The sequence below is a fragment of the Phyllostomus hastatus genome, unplaced genomic scaffold (assembly GCF_019186645.2).
Source record: "Phyllostomus hastatus isolate PE091 unplaced genomic scaffold, TTU_PhHast_1.1 phas_contig_64, whole genome shotgun sequence".
Classification (NCBI taxonomy): Eukaryota; Metazoa; Chordata; class Mammalia; order Chiroptera; family Phyllostomidae; genus Phyllostomus; species Phyllostomus hastatus.
Window position 1 is genome coordinate 8,068,295 of NW_025333928.1, and position 18,246 is coordinate 8,086,540.

General features: G+C 53.5%; 2 protein-coding genes across 3 annotated transcripts; both read right to left on the reverse strand.

The window, feature by feature from the left end:
• Window positions 1–2,160: 2,160 nt before the first annotated feature.
• Window positions 2,161–7,447, reverse strand: TGFB1I1 (transforming growth factor beta 1 induced transcript 1). Of its 2 annotated transcripts, none has more exons than XM_045849100.1 (11): window positions 7,389–7,447; window positions 6,051–6,166; window positions 5,874–5,926; window positions 5,629–5,771; window positions 5,372–5,459; window positions 5,148–5,253; window positions 4,842–5,036; window positions 3,808–3,981; window positions 3,436–3,517; window positions 2,990–3,138; window positions 2,161–2,754 (listed from the first exon to the last, which is right to left on the reverse strand). In XM_045849100.1, exons 1-11 carry the CDS (start codon window positions 7,399–7,401, stop codon window positions 2,488–2,490), a joined length of 1,386 nt encoding a protein of 461 aa, XP_045705056.1. In that variant the 5' UTR covers window positions 7,402–7,447; the 3' UTR covers window positions 2,161–2,487. The 2 variants fall into 2 exon arrangements, with proteins under 2 accessions (XP_045705056.1, XP_045705057.1); XM_045849101.1 differs by lacking the exon at window positions 7,389–7,447 and adding an exon at window positions 7,102–7,121.
• Window positions 7,448–10,356: 2,909 nt separating this feature from the next.
• On the reverse strand, window positions 10,357–17,232 carry ARMC5 (armadillo repeat containing 5). Its single transcript, XM_045849263.1, has 6 exons — window positions 16,257–17,232; window positions 14,763–14,870; window positions 13,876–14,662; window positions 12,314–12,819; window positions 11,545–11,677; window positions 10,357–11,442 (listed from the first exon to the last, which is right to left on the reverse strand). Exons 1-6 carry the CDS (start codon window positions 16,714–16,716, stop codon window positions 10,623–10,625), a joined length of 2,814 nt encoding a protein of 937 aa, XP_045705219.1. The 5' UTR covers window positions 16,717–17,232; the 3' UTR covers window positions 10,357–10,622.
• Window positions 17,233–18,246: the final 1,014 nt, after the last annotated feature.

Consider the following 18,246-nt stretch of genomic DNA (forward strand, 5'->3'; position numbering starts at 1 on the left):
TTGGAACACAATCCCAATGGGGGACCCTCAGACAGCCAAGCAGCTAGGGTATTTCTTCACCAGTTCCAGTCTCTAACCAGTTGGAGCTTCTAAAACCTCCCCACCCACTTCAGCCCTGAGGGACACAAGAGCAGGCTCCTTCCACCAGAGAGCACCCTCAGACAGAAACTCAGGGAGCAGCTAGGGAGACTGGGTGTAGGCGAACTGTCTACCCAGGTGGGCCAAGCCAATACAGAAAGGGCACCCACAGTGTCTGCTTCCAAGAATGATGAATTTGAAGTGCCTGAGAGAAATGCAGTGCCTCACTGTGGCCTTCAAAGCCTGTCATGATGGGACACCTGTTTCCTCTTTGATCTCACCTCCTGCCACTTTCCACCTTCCTCACTCTGATCCAGCCACACTGACCTTCTTTCCTTTTTCCCAATATGCTAAGCTCGTCCTACCTCCTGGCCTTTGCACTTTCTCCTTCCTCTGCCTGGAATGCTCTCCTCAGGCTCTTTGCCTGAGGTTGGCTTTTTCTCAGCCAAGTCTCAGCTTAAACATCACATTTTCAAAGGCTTTCTCTGACTATCTGGTTAAATTAATCCCTGCCCCACCTTCTCTTAGTTCTCTAATTTTTTTCCCTTCTCATTTCCCTGCCTTTCCTTTCTTCCTTGCTCCTCCCTTCATTAACAAACATGTACTGAGCACTCACCACATACCAGATACCATACTAGACACTGGAGAGACAGTGTCATACGACAAAAACATATGTCATCTGACAAGTTCTTGGGAGCTTGTATTCCAGTTTCAGAAACAAACAAACAAGCAACAAATAAGCATGTATTTGCAATAGTGATTAGTACTAAAGGACTAGGGAGGTACTAGGCAGTCACAGAAGTCCTATTACTTCATCACTTGTCACGTCTCCCTTACTAGATAGACTTCAGCTCCATGAGGGCAAGGACCATGTTTACTTGGTTCCCTGTGGTCCCCCAGCACCTGGTATGGAGCCTGGTGTAATAAATATTCAATAAATACTTGGCAAATAAATGAATGGAGACTGGAGGTGACCAATTTGGGTATCCTCAAGACAGGGAGGTGGCTAGAAGCCAGGGGGTGGACAGCATTGGCCAGGGAGAGTATGTGGAAGGAGAAGAGCAGGAGGCCAGGGAAGACCCGGGGAGAGGAGCCTGAGAGAGGAAAGGATCTGGGGGTCCGCCTGAGGTATGGATAGATAACACCTCACCTGCCTCTTGCCCACACATGCTGTTTTTGGGTGCTAACTCTTTCTTGAGCTGGAAGTGGCTCTGAAGATCCATCATTTCCATCCTCAAAGGCCCCTATAATTTGGACCCAGGAGTCCATGCCCCCTCCCTAGGGGGCTTCAGGGAACAAGGCGAAGGTTCGGGGGCTCAGAAAGGTCTCTGGGTCTTGGGAATTCAGATGGAGCCTGGATTTCTCCACACCTAACCCCCTCCCATCCTTTTCTGCTGGGACTTTTCTCAGGTGTCACCTCCTTCAGGAAGCCTTCTGTGACTCCCAGTTAGAAGCCTCCTTCTGGCTCCTCAAGCCCCCAGTGCTCCCCTCAGCCACTGCTCCGGTCACACAGAATGTCACCCTCTGCCTGGGGGAGATGTTATGAATCAATACTGTAGTAAGAGGGAAGCTGTGCCTTAGTGCCCAGATTGAAAAGGTGGGCATAGATTGGCACTTCCGGATGGAGCCCACCTCTGACGGTCTTATAAAAGGGGGAAAACCCACTCCCTGGGAATCACACAAAATGGGAGGGCCAGGGGAATTGGGAACAGTTTAAGCACTTATTTCAAAACTATAGAGAGCTGAAGAGGGTCGGAGGCGGGGAAGTGGAAATAGGAAGGTTCTAGGGGGCCCAGCTTGAGCTCCTGTGCGGGCTCTGCCACTATCTTTACAAGGTGGCTCTGGTCCCGGTCCTCTCCAGCATCAGGTTCATCAGATACGCGAAGGCTAAGGCTGCAGGTCTCGCTCCAGCCACAAGGTGGTGGCCTCGAACCGGCTGCAGAAAGAACTTTCACAGGGGGCGGGGAGTCCCGATGGATGAAAGGTTCGCCAGTGCATACACAGCGCCAGTGCGACGTGGACTGTGTTTATGTAGATAGAAAAAAAATGCACAAAGCAGTGGGGCGGGCGGGGTGGGGGGGAGAGGGAAGGGGGTGGGGGAGGAATGTCCCAGCCGGGCTTCTGATCAGTGGTAATTGCAAGGGCCTTCCTGCAGTCGGGGTTCCCTTGAGGGTAGGAATAAAGTGAAGGACTCAGGAGGGGTGCTAGTCAGTCTGTGTCCCACTCTGGGGGGCGTGTGACCTTAGGATTGGCCTGGAAAATGTAGAGTAAGATACCTTAGGGGTGGGTCTCTACAGTGGGTAGTGCTTATAGGGTGGGGTTAGGGAAAGCCCCAAGCTCAAAGAGCTAGGCACTGGAGTCTCAAGAGCTCGGGCTTTTGGGGAAGGGTGGGGTTTTGGGGACTGAGAGTCAGCCAAAGAGCTTGAGGAAGCAGGGCTGGCAGTAGGGCTTGCCGGCGCGCTCTTGGAAGGAGCCCTTGGTGAGCGGGCGCAGGCAGAAGGTGCAGGTGAAGTGGTCCGGGTGGAAGCGGCGGCCAAGCGCAGACACACAACGTCCGGTCACCGGGAGGCCACACGTGGCGCACAGCGAACCGCGCCGCGCGTGGAAATGGTTTTCACACAGTGGGCGGCCCTCGTGCTCGTAAAAGCTGCCTGCTGAGAAGGGCGCGAAGCATTCCTGGGGAAAGGCGTCAGTGGATCAGAGACTGAACCGTCACCAGACAGCTCAATTTACGAGTCGAATAATCCCTCTCCATCCGTCACCCCACAGTCCCACTGAGACGAAGCCTCGCCTCTAGGTACACCCAGCCCTGAATAATCACCCACCTCGAGATCCTAGGTCCCCGCTCCCTCCCTCCCCGCCCCCACCCCCTTGGCCCATCAACCCCAGGCCCCGCCTCCACAGAGCGCACCCTGCAGACGAAACAGTCTGGGTGCCAGAGTGCACTGAGCGCTGAGATGTAGTTATCCAGAATGGGGCCTTGGCAGCCTTGGCAGCGTGGGGCGAAGAGCTGCAGGAAGTCCCGGCGGCAGTATGGGCGGCCCTCGCGCTCGTGAAAACCTAGGGGCGCAAACCGAGTGGGCTGAAAGAAAATGGTCCTACACGGTGTGAAAACTGTGGGGCCAGAGTGAGCAGTAGGGAGAGAGGGAACAGGTCTGCGGAGAGGTGGGGGTTGAGGGGGGTGCAGAGCTGAAGAGGATGGGATGGGAACCCACAGGAGGGAGAGTTTGGGGCCAGAAGAGAGCAGGAGAAAATTCATGGCCCCAAGGACTAAGGAGGCCTTAGTGAACTGAGCCAAAGGGTGCAAGGTGGGATGTAAAGCAGACCCACAGCTTTGAAGGTGGGAGTCAAGCTCACCCTCATCTCCAAAGGGCTCCCCGCAACTGACGCAGCAGAAATGCTCTGGGTGCCAGTGGGTGCCCAAGGCAGTAACCATCTTCTGTAGGAAATGAAAGTGGACACTCAGTGTTACTTTCCATCCCTTCTTCCCTCCCTCTCCCACCCTGAGCCTAGGTGAGTGGGTTGAATGAACTATGAGTTGAGGCAAGGGTGACCTAAGGAGGAACTTGGGAGTCAAAGAGAGAAGGCAGAATCTGAAGGAATGTGGAAGAGGCCAAGATGCAGGGCTGCCTGGGTGGGAGGGGGGAGGGGACTGTGAGTGGAAGAAGCCTATCTCACAGGCTCCTTGGGTGAGACAGTGCAGGAGCTTGTGGGCCAGGCAGGGCTCACATGTCGAATGGGTTGATTGCAGAGGCCACATCGTGGGGAGAAGCGCTCGAAGTAGCACTCAGGGCAGAAGGGGGCTCCATCCTTCTCGAAGAAGCTGCTGCCTCCCAGGGCGGTGGAACAGCCACTACAAACGAAGTGCTCAGGGTGCCAAGCACGCCCCAGTGCAGTCACCACCTTTGAGTTGGGGGTGAGGCCAGGGTTAGAGTGGCCCTTGGGCTACCATGTCCCCAGTGAGCTAAGGAATGCATGGCACTTTTCAAGTTTCATCTCTGAGAGATGAGGATTAAGAATCTAATGTTCAAGTCACTCAGTCTTGTAAGTGATAAAGATTCAACCCAGGTCTTCCAGCACACTGCCTAGGGCCCACAATACATTTTAGGAGCCCACAAAAATGTTGTAATTTCTTTTAAATTCAGAAGAAAAAACTGAGCTAGAAAAAATGATTCCATATATGATATTAATATACTTATCTTTATATTAACACAGTCATAAAATACAATTTTAAACATTTTTTTCATGGAAGAAGAGACATATGAAGGCAAAAGTGCCTGAGGCCCACGAAGGCCAACGCCACCCACTTTGCTCTGACTGGGAATTCTGGGGTGGAAGCGGGGCACTTTGTCTGCCAGGACAATCTGCGTCAACCACTGGGCACAGTTATCGTAAATAATATCTGCTCAGTCAATAAGCCAAGGACCAACCAGACTCTCGCAGAGGAGAAACAGGCTTGTGGTGGATGGAGCCAACTAGGATTTTGCAAAAATCAAATGAGATGGGGGTTTGTAAAGGAGCTAGTAGCACTGTGCCTGGCACAGAGAAGGACCATAATAAATGGTAACTGGGTTGGAACTCTCACCCTGCCACTTACTTGCCATGTGACTCAGAGCTTCAGTTTCCTCACTCATAAAATATGAATAACAATAATGCCCACTTTCCAGAGTTACTTATTAAAAGGGAACACCCCAAAGGCCAGCTCTCAGTGAAGATCATGGGTACATGGATCTCTACCACCCTATACACAGAGCTCCACTTACTTGCCCAGCAATAGGTTTATTGCAGGAGCCACAGAGGCCCTTGGCCTGGGTGGGAATGCCACGGCGGCTGAGGTCAGACTGCAGCAGCCCCAGCATGGTGTCTAAGCTGCCCTTGCTAGTCGGGCCCGGTGAGGGTGGGGGGCCCTCATTCCCAGAGCTTGGCACTGGTGGCTGGGTTGGCCCAGAAGCTGGAAGCTACAACAGGGAGGACATGAGTTGAGTCAGCAACAGCAGCACACGTGGAAAGGTCTAAAATGGGTTAGGGAGCCACAAAACCACAGTGGCCCACCCCCCTGCCTGGCTCACGTGGTTCTGGACTCGGAAGTCAGAGAGTGAGGCCATCAGTCTATCCAGCTCCAGGGTGGCAGAGGTGGCTGAAGGTTTTGAGAGAACAGGGGATGGGCTGGGAGGGCTGTGAAGAAAACAGCTTGTGTCAGCTCAGAGCCTCCCAGAATAACGATCCCTCCAGTAACTCAGGCATCCAAGACTGACCACCACTCTTCTTGCCCTGCCAACTGTGCCAAACTCACAGGCTAGGCTTTTTCTTGTCCTCAGATTGGTCCTCCTTCTGGTCCCCTGCAGTCTCCTTGCTAGATGGGAACTGAGACATTATTTCATCTGCAGAGAGGAGAGAAGGGCTCTGGACATAGGGCCATGCTCCACCCACCCTCCCACTTAAGCCTTTGTGTCCTTTTAGCTGCTACTCTGAGAAATCTATACCCCTTAATCTCTGCCCTTCCCTGCCCTGCCCCAATCCCATCAAGACCTATCTCAGTAACCTTGGTACCTGTGATGTTGAACTGAGTAGCATTAAGTTCCTGAAGCAACCGGTCTAGCTCACAGAGCCCTGTGCCCAAGACACCACTGGAAGAGGAGAATGGAGGAGCCACAGGGGCCACAGGCTTTGGAGACTGAGGCTTGCATACCGTACTGGGAAACAAGGTGGGAGCTTGGGTTCAGCGTGGGGAATCCAAGTCTCCTCACCTCGAGTCCCAGTTGACTTTCCCATTCCCTAGCTCCCAGGCCCCTTACCTGTACAGATGGTCCTTGTCTCCAGAGGCTCCTAAAGACTCCCCAGACCCCATCTACAGAGAGACAGACACATGTATGGAATGACAAGCCTGTACTTTGTCTCACTCAGGCCCAGATTCCCCTAGCCTTGGCCAGCCTGGCCCTAGTGGTTGACCCAGTCCACAGCACCTATCTCACCTGCAACTGGTGGCCATAGGGCTGGGAAGACGTGAGGGGCTCTGGGGGACGCTCTTTGGGAGCCCCTGACCTTGGCATGTGTGAGGTGGTGGTCTCCAGGTCAGAGAGCAGGGCATCTGCAGGGAGAGGCCATTAGGGTGAGAGATTGAGAGGTCAAGGTTAGGGCACAGAGAGGGCCTTAAGATATGAGAGGATAAAGGTTCCAAGTGGGCAGTATTTGAGGACAAAACCCAGTATTAAGAGCAGAGATGAATAATCAGAAGGAAACACAAGGCCAGACCAAGGTGGAGAAGTGGAAAGGCAGCAAGCAATATTTATGTCCAGAATATCCCAAATGGCTCATCCTGGGAGTCCTGCACAAATCCAGCAGCCTGATTTTCTTTTTTTTTTAATTCTCAAAATCTTCCCTAATGCAGTCAAAATTGGCTCTTTACTGGAGGCAAATTTGGGTCCACCCCAAATTGCTCAGTTGGCTACATGCCTGGCACCAGCTTTCTGATTGGATGCTTTTTTGCCACGCCCAATTCCTCCCCAGACCTGAACAGGCCCACTCTGCTCTGGCCCACCTCCAGGACTGGGTCCCACCCTATGCACCTCATTGGTGAGTCTGCAGGGACCTGCTTTCTGATTGGCTTATTCTCCCCATACTAGAGCTCGAAACCCCTACTGAGCAGCACCCCCTATTGCAAGGTGCTGGAACCCCTTCTGTCTCACAGTTGGAAGGCACTGCCTTCTAGCCCCAGTTCCAACAGACAGGGAGTACAAAATGCCTCCTTCCCACCGGGACACCACTACCTGCTGCCCCCATCGCCTTTCCCTGCCAGAACATAGAAGTTCCTGCCCCTTTACTCTTCATCTCTGAGCACTGTGGTGGAACCCTTAACCTCTCCCTGGCATCTACCTGATCCCTACCAAACTTAGGAACCTTTAACTCTTTCGTTCCCCAAACCCTGGGGCAGGCCACTTTCTTTTCCAGAACTTGATGTCATAGCCTCCCTTCCTGTCTACTTTCCCAGTCCCGGACCCAAGACCCCTTTAACTGCTCCCATACTAGAGCCCCTGAGCCCAGGCGCCCACAGGCGGGCACTGCATCTCCCTGCCCATCTGTCTGCAGCAGAGCGAGGAAAGGAGGGAGGGAGCGGCGGGCCCGGGAAAGGCAGGAAGGGAGAGGCAGGAAGGGGGACGTGGAGTCGGAAAGAAGGCGCGGGCAGAGACCAGAAGCGAGAAGACAGGAGGCAGGATGAGGAGATGCGGGGGAGTGCCAGGGGGCTCCAGGATGGGGAAGCGGTCCAGGGCATGGTGAAGGGCTGCGTCCAAGGGAACTCGGGTCCCACTCACCCAGATCCTCCATGGTGGGGCGCAGGCAGACCACGCTGGGCTTGCTGGGCGGGGGCCGTGTCCGGTGGGGGCGGAGGGCGGTGGGGGTGGGGGAGGACGTCCGGGAGCTCAAGGCCCAGCCGTGACCATGTAAGGAAGCCGGGATCCGTTGGGATGGGGCTAGAGGGGAAGGTGGGGGGAGTGGGGGGCAATGGACGGGAGAATCCTGGGTGGGGGCGTGTAATACGGGAGGGAGGGCTGCCGTCCACGCAGGCCCAGCCCCCCTGCTTGTAGGGAGGCTGCCACACCCCAGCCTTGGCCTCAGCTGCAAGGAGCCCCAGGCGGCCACAGCCAGAGTCAGAGAAGTGGCTCTTCCATAGCTCTTGCCCGGGCTCTTTCCCGGCTCTTGCGCCGGGATCTATGCCCAGTTAGACTCTGAGACACAGACTGAGGCCTGCAAGCAGACACCTCCCAAAAGTTAGCATCCTGAGTGTCAGACAGAGCCCTTCTTCCACCCAGGCCTTTCTTGTGATACTTGATCCAGACACAATTTTGGGGTTGGGGGCAGAAATGACGTTCTAAACATCAGTCAGAGCCCAGGTTTAGAGACCTCCCCTTAGAGACGCTGACAATGACATAAACAGAGCTCCCAAAGGGCAAAATAGTAAACACAAATCTCTCAGAGGCAGAGAGACACAATGAACCCTTCTGCAGACTCTAGAGCAGGACCTTTTCTCCAAGACCTGAAAACAGACACGCAGAGTTTAACTGAAACCCAGGAACAAGCCTCAAGCAGACTCAGAAAGCACTCCCAGGCAGCCAGACCCCACCCAGCCAGCCTCCGAGACAAAGACCTTCCCTAACAGTGAGGTGACCCAGACCTGGTCCAAAAGAGCTCCTTCCCAAGATACTGTTGAACAGAGAGAAGAAAGACACAGACTTCAGTGACATAAAGAAACAAGAAGCCTTCCTTGGACTGAGACCCTGAGAAATCAAGACACTCTACGGATAGGTATGGACACACACAATAGTGCAGCAGCCATTGGACTGTGGGCCTTGACCCAGACCTGAGTCCAGACCTGTACACTTCAGCCTTAGAAATTTAGCTGGCCATGCCCTGGCCAGGTGGCTCCGTTGGAGTGTCTTCCCAAACACTAAAAGGTTGTGGGTTCAGTTTGGTCCCCAGTCAGGCAGGATGTGTACAGGAGGCAACTGATGGATGTTTCTCTCTCTCTTTCTCTCTCAAATCAATAAAATATCTTCAGGTGAGGATTATAAACAATTTACAAGATACAGTGGTACCTCAGTACTTGTGGTTAATTTGTTCTGGAGTTTGTGACCAGTGCTGAAACTGACGAGTACTGAACACAGAACACAAGTGATGAAGCACTTCCTCTTGTGGGGTGGTGTCGTGACTCATACTAGCTCTTGAAGGTGCAACGAACTCCGAGCAGGCACCGAGTGCCGAAACATATTTTTCCTCTCAAAATGCAACGAGTACAGGGTTTGAGTTCTGAAGCCGATGAGTACTGAGATGTGACCGTATTCATCTGCTGCAACTGTACAGCAAAGCATCATTGTAAATTATTTCACACAAAATGGTGGTTTCGTTGGGTGAGGAATTTAATATTTCACATGGGCTTTGATTTATATGTATAATTTTTAAACTGTAACCCTTCTTACAGCACATATCTCTTTGGATGTGGAATTGAGGTATACAATGTTCTGTTGTAAATGGAGCAAATGCTTAAAAGGCTAACAGGTGTAGAATAGGGTACAGTCCTTGCTTTAAGACTATTATTCAGAAAAAAATATAGTAAGAACCATAGTACCATAGATGGCTCTCAATTGCGTAGTTATATTTGCTAATACTATCTCTTGTAATATAGTCCTGATTTTGAGCTGAAATCCATATAAGAATTAATCTTAATTCTGTATTTTTCCAGTAAGGTAATAGGCCACATTAATTAAACTGAAGGGGTGAAGGGCAACAGCAGCAAATCAGAACCTGTGGGCATTTAAAACTTTATATTTATTTTTAGAGTGAGGGGGGGAGAAAGTGAGGGAGAGAAACATTGATCTGTTACCTCTTGTCCTTCCCCTACTAGGGACCGAAACTGCAACCCAGCCAAGTGCCCTGACAGGAAACTGAACCCTTGACCTTTCTTTCAGCTTGTGGGACAATGCCCAACCATGCCACACTGATCAGGGGCAACTTGGGGCCTTTTTAAAAACAGTGATGGCCAGGGCACCCTCCCCTCCATCCAAATCAATCAATCAGAAAGGGCTCAGGCATTAATATTGTAAAATATCCTTTAAAAAGCTGTCTGGGTGGTTCCAACACACAGCCTGATAAAGGGAGATCTGGACAAATGCTCACAGAGGTAGAGGCAGCAATGTCAGCCTTAGCGCCAGGCTCAGTCCAGGCATTCTCCTCAAAGTTAGGCTGCCACCTGAGTGATCAGCGATCTGGGAGCTGGGTGTGGAGGCCCTGCCTTGGAGACCAAAGCAACATGAGCTCTTCCCTCACCTCAGTGCCAGCCCAGGGCTTTGACTCTCTGGGCATGACCAAGACAGGGCTTCAGAGACTCCATGAACACAGTAGGTCTTCCTTCAGTCAAAGAGCAGGAGGGCACTTGGACCCAGAGGCCCAAAATGGGTGATGGACACTCAGAAAACAGTAAGGCCAAGTCCTTGGCCATACACTGCCAAACCAACGGCATTCCCTCAGCCCTGACCAAGGTCTGCATCCAGTTGAGTGGCTGAACTATGAAGACGCATGAACAGGAAGTGGGCTTCCCTAGGGGCCAAAAACCACATCTTAGGGAGAAGCCTGGGAACTCTTTTATTCCAGGGCTGCATTTTACTTACTAAACTCTTACATGCCAAGGGCAGCCTGTATCGAGCAAGATAGAGAGACCTGGACAAGGCCCTATTTTATGGGTGAAGAGATGCCCACAGAAAAGAAAGCAGAGACACCACACAATAGGGCTTTCCAACTCCAAAGTTTTAATCCCAATTTCAGAAGGCTGGGCGAAGCCAGGGGCTTGGGGCCCTTGGCTCTTCTCCATATCATGGGTCCCATGCCTGGACCTTGGCCTTGGCTTTTCACTCCTGAGTCTTCAGCCTATCACCTTGCGGTCTAGTTTCAACCCGTCAGTCCTCGGTGGTGACTTCTGCTTAGCCTCCTCCTCGTGCCACTCTGAGGGAGGCTGCCTTCATAGCTGATAACTCTTGGGTCTCCTCCAAGGGATATCAACAGTCTAGGCTGGGACCCTTGCTCCCCACTTCAACTCCCATCACCACAGCCAGTAAAGCCTCAGTCAGGGGACCTCCTTCCTCGCCTGCTGCCTCCACAAGCCCCACTAAGGCCAGGGCCCGCTTCCGAGGGCACTGCCCTGGCCTCAGTGTCCAGCGGGCACAGTGAACAGCCAGCCGGGGTCGGCCCAGGCGAAATACCTCACTCACTGACTCTGGGCCACCTTGGGGTCCTAGGTGGATATGCCCCACAGCCTCTTCCAGCTCCTCCTCCAGCCCAGGCAGCAAGAAACGGCCTGCAGCCTCCAGTGCCTCCTCAGCCTCTGAGCCCAGCAGGGGCTGGCCTGGCAGGGGAATGGGCTGCAAGGCTGCTCCACAGCCCCGGCAGCCATGTAAATGATGCAGAATAGGCCAGGCTGCACTGGGCGACAGGCCTCGAAGGGGCACTAGGTCCATCTGGGCTTCGGCAAAGCTGCCAGCTAGCAGGGCCCGGAAGAAAGGGGAGGCAGTAGATGAGGCAGCCCGCTGGGCAGGAAGCCGTAGGCCTGAGTCCAGCAGGAAGTGGAGATCAGGGGCTGGGATGGGGGCTGGGCCCAACAGAGGTTCATAGAGGCAAGGGGAGGGCGGGTCTAGGTCCAAGGGGATTGTAGGTGGGAGGGCTGGGCTCGCAGTGGGAGACATCAGGCTTTGGAGGCAGGAAAGGGAGTCTGCGGCAAAGAAGAGGAAGAGTGGGTGTGGAGCTGGCCGAGTTAGTGCCGAGAGGAGGAGACGAAGGCCGCCCTGGTCCAGAAGTAGTCTGCGCCACAGAGAGGGCTTCCTTTGAGGAGAAAGAGAATCCTTCAGAAGGTAGAAAAGGATGGGCCCGGGGAATAGCAACCTTGCTCCCTTGGTCCCTGCAAGGTACCCACATCTCCCTTACCGACAGATGAAGGGCAGGGTCAATGCACAGGCCACACGGTCCTCAGGACTCCCAGAGAGCAGTAGGTGAGTGAGGGCACCCACTCCAAAGGGCGATTCGGCCTGCACAGTCAGGTTCTGCAGCAGCATCTCACCTGCAGGGATGGGCAGGGTGGGTCAGGTTGGGAGCTAGTGTCCAAGATTGGGGTGGAATGGACAAGGCAGGCCTCTGGGCCCCTGAAAGGAAGATGGGTAAAACCTCAGGGCAAGAAATAAGGACATGGGAAAGGAGGATGCAGGCTCTGGAGAGATGGGATCCAGTGCTAGGAACTGGAAGTCAAGGGCAGGAACAGGAAGTGGGATGTTCAGGGAGTACGTCAGGGCCCTCAAAGACTGAAACAGGACACAGGAGAGGGCAGTCCCTGGTAGTGTTGTAAACGGTGGTGGGACCTGGAAGGACATGGGGTCTAAGCCTGGGTTCACAAGCTGGCAACAATGCAGAACCAAGTGTAGACTGGGGAAGGAAATGCCGACAGGCACACTTCTAAGTTACTGGGGCCAAGCCTAGTTTGGGGGTATCTGGGTCCCAAGGCTTGGGCAAAGTATGGAGCAGAGCTTTGTAGGCTGAGACAGTGGAGCAGGATGGAGCCAGATGGACCCTTCCTCATTCCTGGTGGCTTGGGTTGTTTGGACTGAGACGGCACTGAGAGTGGGAGGAGTGGAGAAGCGAGGTTCTGAGCTCATTGAAGGCGAAAGTGGAAGATAAGGCAGAGAGGTGCAGGGACACACACCCAGCTCCCGGTGCTGGCTGCGCAGGGTGAGGGGCCGGGAACGCAGAATGGGCCAGTCCTCTGGGGCGACACCAAGCACCAGCCAGGCACGCAGCAGTGCAGCTCCATAGCTGCGCACAAAGGCCTCGAGGCAGGCGGGGTTGCAGGTGAGGCGTGCCAGGATACGTAGTGCACGCGGGCTTGGTGGGCCTGGCGCACCCGTCACGTAGGCCAGTAGACCGCAGAGAGCCGGGCCCGTCACCAGCGCCCCACTTGGATCTGGAGCCTGGGAGAACCGTGAAAGCAGCAGCAGCGCTGGCCCCTCACGGCCCCAAGGTTCCTCAGCGGCGGCAGGACTGCGCCCTGGCGTGCGCAGCCCACGAGGTGTCTGCATGAAGGCCGAGCCCCGGGCAGGGCTGGCTGGTTCAGCCGGTTCAGGTGGTGGAGGCAGCGGACAGCGCTCTGGAGACCAGTCAGGAGAGATGTCTCCAGGGCCGGCAGCGTAGCCCTCAGATATCAGCCAAGACCTGCAGAGGGGAGAAAAAGGAGATGGAACTCAAAGCCAAGGCAAGGGGGGAGGCCCAAAAGAAGGTGACAGAAGCCTGGGAGAGGGGGAGAAGTGGCTAGAGCGGGAGAAAGGGGAGAAAGAGAGGAGGGGGGAAAACCCCAAGTCATTCAGCAACACTGATGCTTGTTATGTGCCAAGCTCCATTTTAGATGCTGGGGAGTAGCAATAAACAAAACTTCCTGTCTTTTTATAGAGCTGATATTCTAGTAAGTAGAAACAAACAACAAAATAAACACAGAAATCATAAGGTATGTTAGTGTGGAGTTAGTGAAGGTGTACATATGGAGAACATGAAAAGGAATAGAAAAAAGCCGGAAGAGGGAAAAGCTGACATTTAAAACCAGTAGTGATGGTACCCTCTCTGAGAAGGTAAGATCTAGTCAAGGCACATGGGAGGAAGAGTGCTCTAGGCAGAGAGAACAGCAACCAAAGAGACCCTGAGATGGTACTTACCTGTCATGTCGAAAACCTAGCTAGGAGGCCACTGTGCAAGAGTGTAGTGGGCACCAGGGAGAACGGTAGGAGATGAAATCAGAGGGTTCACAAGACGGCTGACATTTATTGAGCAGCGTTTAGTGCCAGGTAGGACACAAAGTTCCCTCATTTAATCTTTATAAGAACTCTGTGGGGTAGGTATGTATTATTATCCTCAATTTTACATACAAGGAATGGGAAGCTCGGAGAAGTTAACCTTCCCATGATACCTCAGCTTGTAAGTGGAGGTACCAAAATTAGAACTTTGACTCCAGAGTATGCTATTACAACCAGTGCAAATACTACCTTCCAGTGTACCTGTCTGGACCCCAAAGTTCAGAGGTGCTGGGGTGGTGCCAAGGTCAAAGGTGGACCCAGGAAAGAGAAGGTATGTTTAATGGGGACTGGAAAGTGGTCACATCGGGGGAAAACAAGGAATCAGGAGGCAGAGTCAATGAAAGTCCTACTGAGCAGAATGGGGGTAAGAGTAGTGAAGATAGCAGACACAGATCCCCATCCCAAAGCGCAGGTGGGGACTCACCTGAGGCTTCGGAAGCTTCCAGCCTCTACCCGCTCAGGGGTCTGCTCCTCAGGAAAGTCCCAGGAAGCAGCTTCTTTTCCCTCTTCTTCCTCATCACCAGCCTCACCACACAGCTGCCCAGCCAAGAGAGGTACAAGTCCCAGAGCCTGTAGTCGGCTCAGGGCCCCTGTATCATAGAGGAAGCCCACAAGGGCAGCCACAACACGAGGGTGCCAGGCACTCGCACGAGGATCCCACAACAGGCCCATCAGCAACTCCAAACCACCAGCATCCCGCAGCCGGGCCCGGTTGATGGCCTCCCGGCAAAGTAGGCACACAGCCCGCACCAGGGGCTGCTGGGAGGCTGGGCCAGCCCCACTGGCGCTCCGGCGCCGCTGGAGCTCACCCAGTAGCACCTCCACACCACCTGCATTACCCAGTGCAGGCCGTACCAGGCCCTGGGCACACAGATTGGCAAGAGTCAGGATAGCTGCCTCACGTACCACCCTTTTGGGGTGGGAGGCCAGGCTGACCAGTGGGCCTAGCCCCCCACCCAGACTTAGCTGCTCAGCACAGGCCCGGGAGCAGCCTCGACTCAGCTCCAAAAGGGCACGGACTAGGGCCAAGGTCAGCGCAGGGTCTGGGGCAGCAGCCAGAAGCTCGGCCAGTGGGCGCACTGCTCCCTGCTGTGCCAGGGCTAGGCGGTGCTGGGGTGAGTCTGCCAGGTTGCGGAGGGCACGGACCACACTCTGTAGGCACTGTGAGTCCTGGCAGGCCGTCAGGCTCTCAACGAGTAGGGGAACAGCACCTGCAGAGGGAAGGTATGGACACAGAATGAGCAAAGACAGACCCCCAAGCCCCTCTCCCACCCCAAGCCCTAGCTAACTCTATCATCGTAGCCTTCTCACCAGCAGAATGGATGTCCTCGCAGCTCTCAGGTTCCATGGCTAAGTTTCCCAAAGCACGGGCTGTTCGGTTCTGGATGCTGTCTGTCTTCACACACTGAAGAATAGTCACTGCAAGAGAGTTTGGCCCCTTAAGGGTTTTGACCATTCTTGTCTCTCTCATTAATCACCTCAAGAATGTGGCCTTAGAGGGTCAGGGAAGTCCTCCAGAAGAAACTAATACTTATTGGGTCTGGAAGGTTAAATAGGTAGGTATTTAGTAGAAGGATGATGGATGGGGCTGTTACAGGGCATTTCAGGTGTGGAAGCAGCCTTTGCAAAGGTTCAGAGGTGAGACCATTCAATGTCTTCTATGATCTCATTAAAAGCCTCGAATGCCAGGCCAAGGAATCAGGGCTTGAATGTGAGGGCACTGGGAGCCACATGGGTCTTTAAGAATAGGAGTGATGTGATGGAATCTGGCAACCAGGAGGTAGAATGGATTTTAGGGGAAAAGAATAAGGCAGGGGAAGCACCAAGGAGCTTGTTGCAATAGTCCAGGTGAGAAAGGAGAGTGGCTTGAACCAAGTCAGCTACCAGCACAGCCCAGAACATGCACACTGGTCTCTGGGCATATGATGGAAAAGGGATAGATATAGATCGAACCCGGAGATATTTAAAAGGCAAAACAGTGACTGAATGCCTAATAACAAAAACTTTAATTTATTGAGGACTAATTAATGTGCCAGGCCTTTTGTCAAACATATTTTGGTCCAGATGAATTTTATGCAAATTTAAAGTATACTGATATTTCATTTTATCCAAAAACTTTAAGATTTTATCAAAACTGGCATAATTTCATACAGGCTTAAACTGCATAAACTGTGTTCAAAACGTTGCCACTAGGAGGCGCCAACTTTGCTGGGAAACAGAAAAACTTGCTGTCTTTTAAGATTTGCTCTTAACTGTACTAGTTGTTAGTAACTTGAGGTACCCAGTCTATGCTTAGAATACTTGCGTTCTATATCTGTATTTTATTTCCCCCCAACTCCAGCATTGCTAAGTAGTTATTATCCCATTTTACTTAGCATCGGAGGTGTCTACCTGACTGCAGAGTCACTCCATCTTCTAAGCTCTAGCTCATCAAATGACAGCCCTGCATAAGGCTGTGAATTTAGGAGCCATTGTTTGCTATGAATCTCATAAATGGAGGCTCAAAATCATCTAAAAGTCACCATATAACCCCTTTGGCCTCGCCAGCCCAGAGGTGAGGGTGGCGTCCGACAACCAATAGCCAGGCAATGACTGTAATTATTGATCTGGGAGGGCTCCCAGAGCTGTAACGTAATAAACAGAGCTGTAACGTAACGAAGCTTGAAAGCTTGAGAGGTGTGTGTGCCACATTGTCACAAAACATGTTCTTCCAGTATACAACACAAAGAACTTAAGACAGCCCAGACACTGACAACAACTGGGCGTGCACGGAATCCTTCTAGGAAACGAGGGCGGAGCACTTACCCAAAGGGAGAATGCCTCCGAGTCTGCGCACTTCAGTCCGGCACGCCCCTTCTGTACAGCAGTTGGCTAGGATGCTGAGCGCCAAGTCCAGGGTCTTGCGCAGGCGCGCAGGCAGCGAGGGAGTCGATGAGGACGCAACGGAGGGGGCGGGGCCACCAGAAGCCTCAGATTCCACCGACGAAGGGGCGGAGCTGGAGCCAGTCTGGGGCGGAGCGGGACCCACGGCGGACGCTTGCCGTAGCAGCGCGAGAAGGGGGAGGAGCCCACCGCGTGCCCGGAAGCGCTCGATTCCCCCAGCTGCCTTGACGTAGCGCGTGCGAAGGGCTAAGAGCGCACGGCCCAAGGGTGTCTCGTTGGTAGCTGTGTCCTTTAGCCCACCTAGACCCTCCCCGGCCGCCGCTGTGAGCTGCGAGAGGCAGAATGAGAGCGAGTCCGCAGGGGTTGGCCTCGCAGCCGCCATCTTGGCTCAGGCCTAAGGCTCCGCCCCCCTTTCGCCGCTGATCTGAGGCAGCGGAACTGGAAGAGAGGGACGTAGCCAGGAACCTCCTCTCTGACGCTTTCTAAATAGCGCCACCGCAGTTATTAAGCAAGTCGGAAGTTGTAGTTCTCGATGGCGGTACTGACTCTTGCACAGTCGCAGAAAACACTTCAAGGGTAGTAGTTATTTAATCCTTGCGCGAGCCCAGGAGGGGAGTGCCGTGCATGCTGGGATATGTAGTCCACGCAAAGCCTAACACACCTGGTTTAGGTGCGGTGGGAAACCCTCTCCCAGGGTTCCGGGAGTGGGTTGGTGTAATTTGGTGATCCTAGATTTGCGGCCATGGAATCTCAGTATCGTGCAGCACCAGGTGACGTCGCTAGTCAGCCGCCAGGTTACCCTCGGCAGCTACCCCCTTTTCCTTCAGGTTCGTTCTGCCGCCCCCAGCGAAGAGGGAGCCCAAGTCCGCGCTAAGGTGTTAAGAATCGCGAGCTAGGCTGAACTTGTCAAATTCCTTGACAGAGGCCGCCGATGGGGAGCTCTTGAACTATCAGGTGAATGAGAGGGTTAAACCTACTGAAACCATTCGCCGAGAAACTTCCTGGTGCGATGATAGCTTTGAGTGCAGCTCTCATCTGATCAGGCACCAGTGTTCACACTGTGAGTGTGGCGAGAACTTCAGCAAACGCTGAGTGGTTATGGCACCAGTGCACCCACAATGGAGAATGGCCTTTTCAGGTGTCTTCAGTGCGGCCGTCGCTTTAGTGAGCACACCTAGTATGCTAAGCACAAGGACATCCACTTGGGTGAAAACTCTGTGTCTCCAGGGTGTGGCAAGACCTGCTACAGGTCCAAGCTCCTTAAACACCAAAGCTCACACACAGGCGGGGTGAGAAACCTGTAAGTGCCCCAATTACAGCAAGTGTTTTGTAGACAGTTCAAATTTGCTGTAGCACCAGTACACTCACATGGATCCCCTCAGCTCAGTAGATAGGTCTTCCACACTAACAGTGGGTGTGGTGACAGCATCAGCCCCAACTCCCATCTGCTCTTGCACCAGACGGCCTTCAGCAGCTAGAACCCCTATGTCTGCCTTCAGTGTGGCAAGGCCTTTGCTGGCAGCTCCACCTGGGCCAGCACCAATGGACACACCAAGATAGCAGCCCCTGCCAATATATCCTGGCTTCAGTTTCATCCCAAACTTCAGCTCTGACTTCAGTCCAGTCCCCAAGGAGACCAAGGTGACCAGCAACTTTACACAAACTTCTTTTCTGCTCCAGTAGGGCTGTTGATTTATAGGCTGAATCAGGAAACCCCAGGTTGGAGGAATCAGAACAGCAGAGCTGTGATCACTGCCTTCAAAGAACCTTCCCAGAAACAGGCTTAGGCCTGTTCTGTGAGACCCCAGAGACAGAGCATCAGCTAGAGGGAGAGTGGATGGCAGGAGCTGTACAGCACTGGCCCGGCTGCTTCCAGATGTAGAACGCCTTTGGCAGCTGCTGACCAGATCCT

Excerpts from the sequence above, each read along its gene's own strand:
- TGFB1I1 (XM_045849100.1), bottom strand. Across the intron at positions 5,927-6,050 it reads CCTATGGCCACCAGTTGCAG|ATGGGGTCTGGGGAGTCTTT; the intron begins GTGAGATAGGTG and ends GTCTCTCTGTAG. Across the intron at positions 3,982-4,841 it reads ATAAACCTATTGCTGGGCAA|GTGGTGACTGCACTGGGGCG; the intron begins GTAAGTGGAGCT and ends CCCAACTCAAAG.
- ARMC5 (XM_045849263.1), bottom strand. The coding sequence starts at position 16,716 with ATGGCGGCTGCGAGGCCAACCCCTGCGGACTCGCTCTCATTCTGCCTC. Across the intron at positions 14,663-14,762 it reads CGAGGACATCCATTCTGCTG|GTGCTGTTCCCCTACTCGTT; the intron begins GTGAGAAGGCTA and ends TTCCCTCTGCAG. Across the intron at positions 11,678-12,313 it reads CAGCCAGCACCGGGAGCTGG|GTGAGATGCTGCTGCAGAAC; the intron begins GTGTGTGTCCCT and ends CCATCCCTGCAG.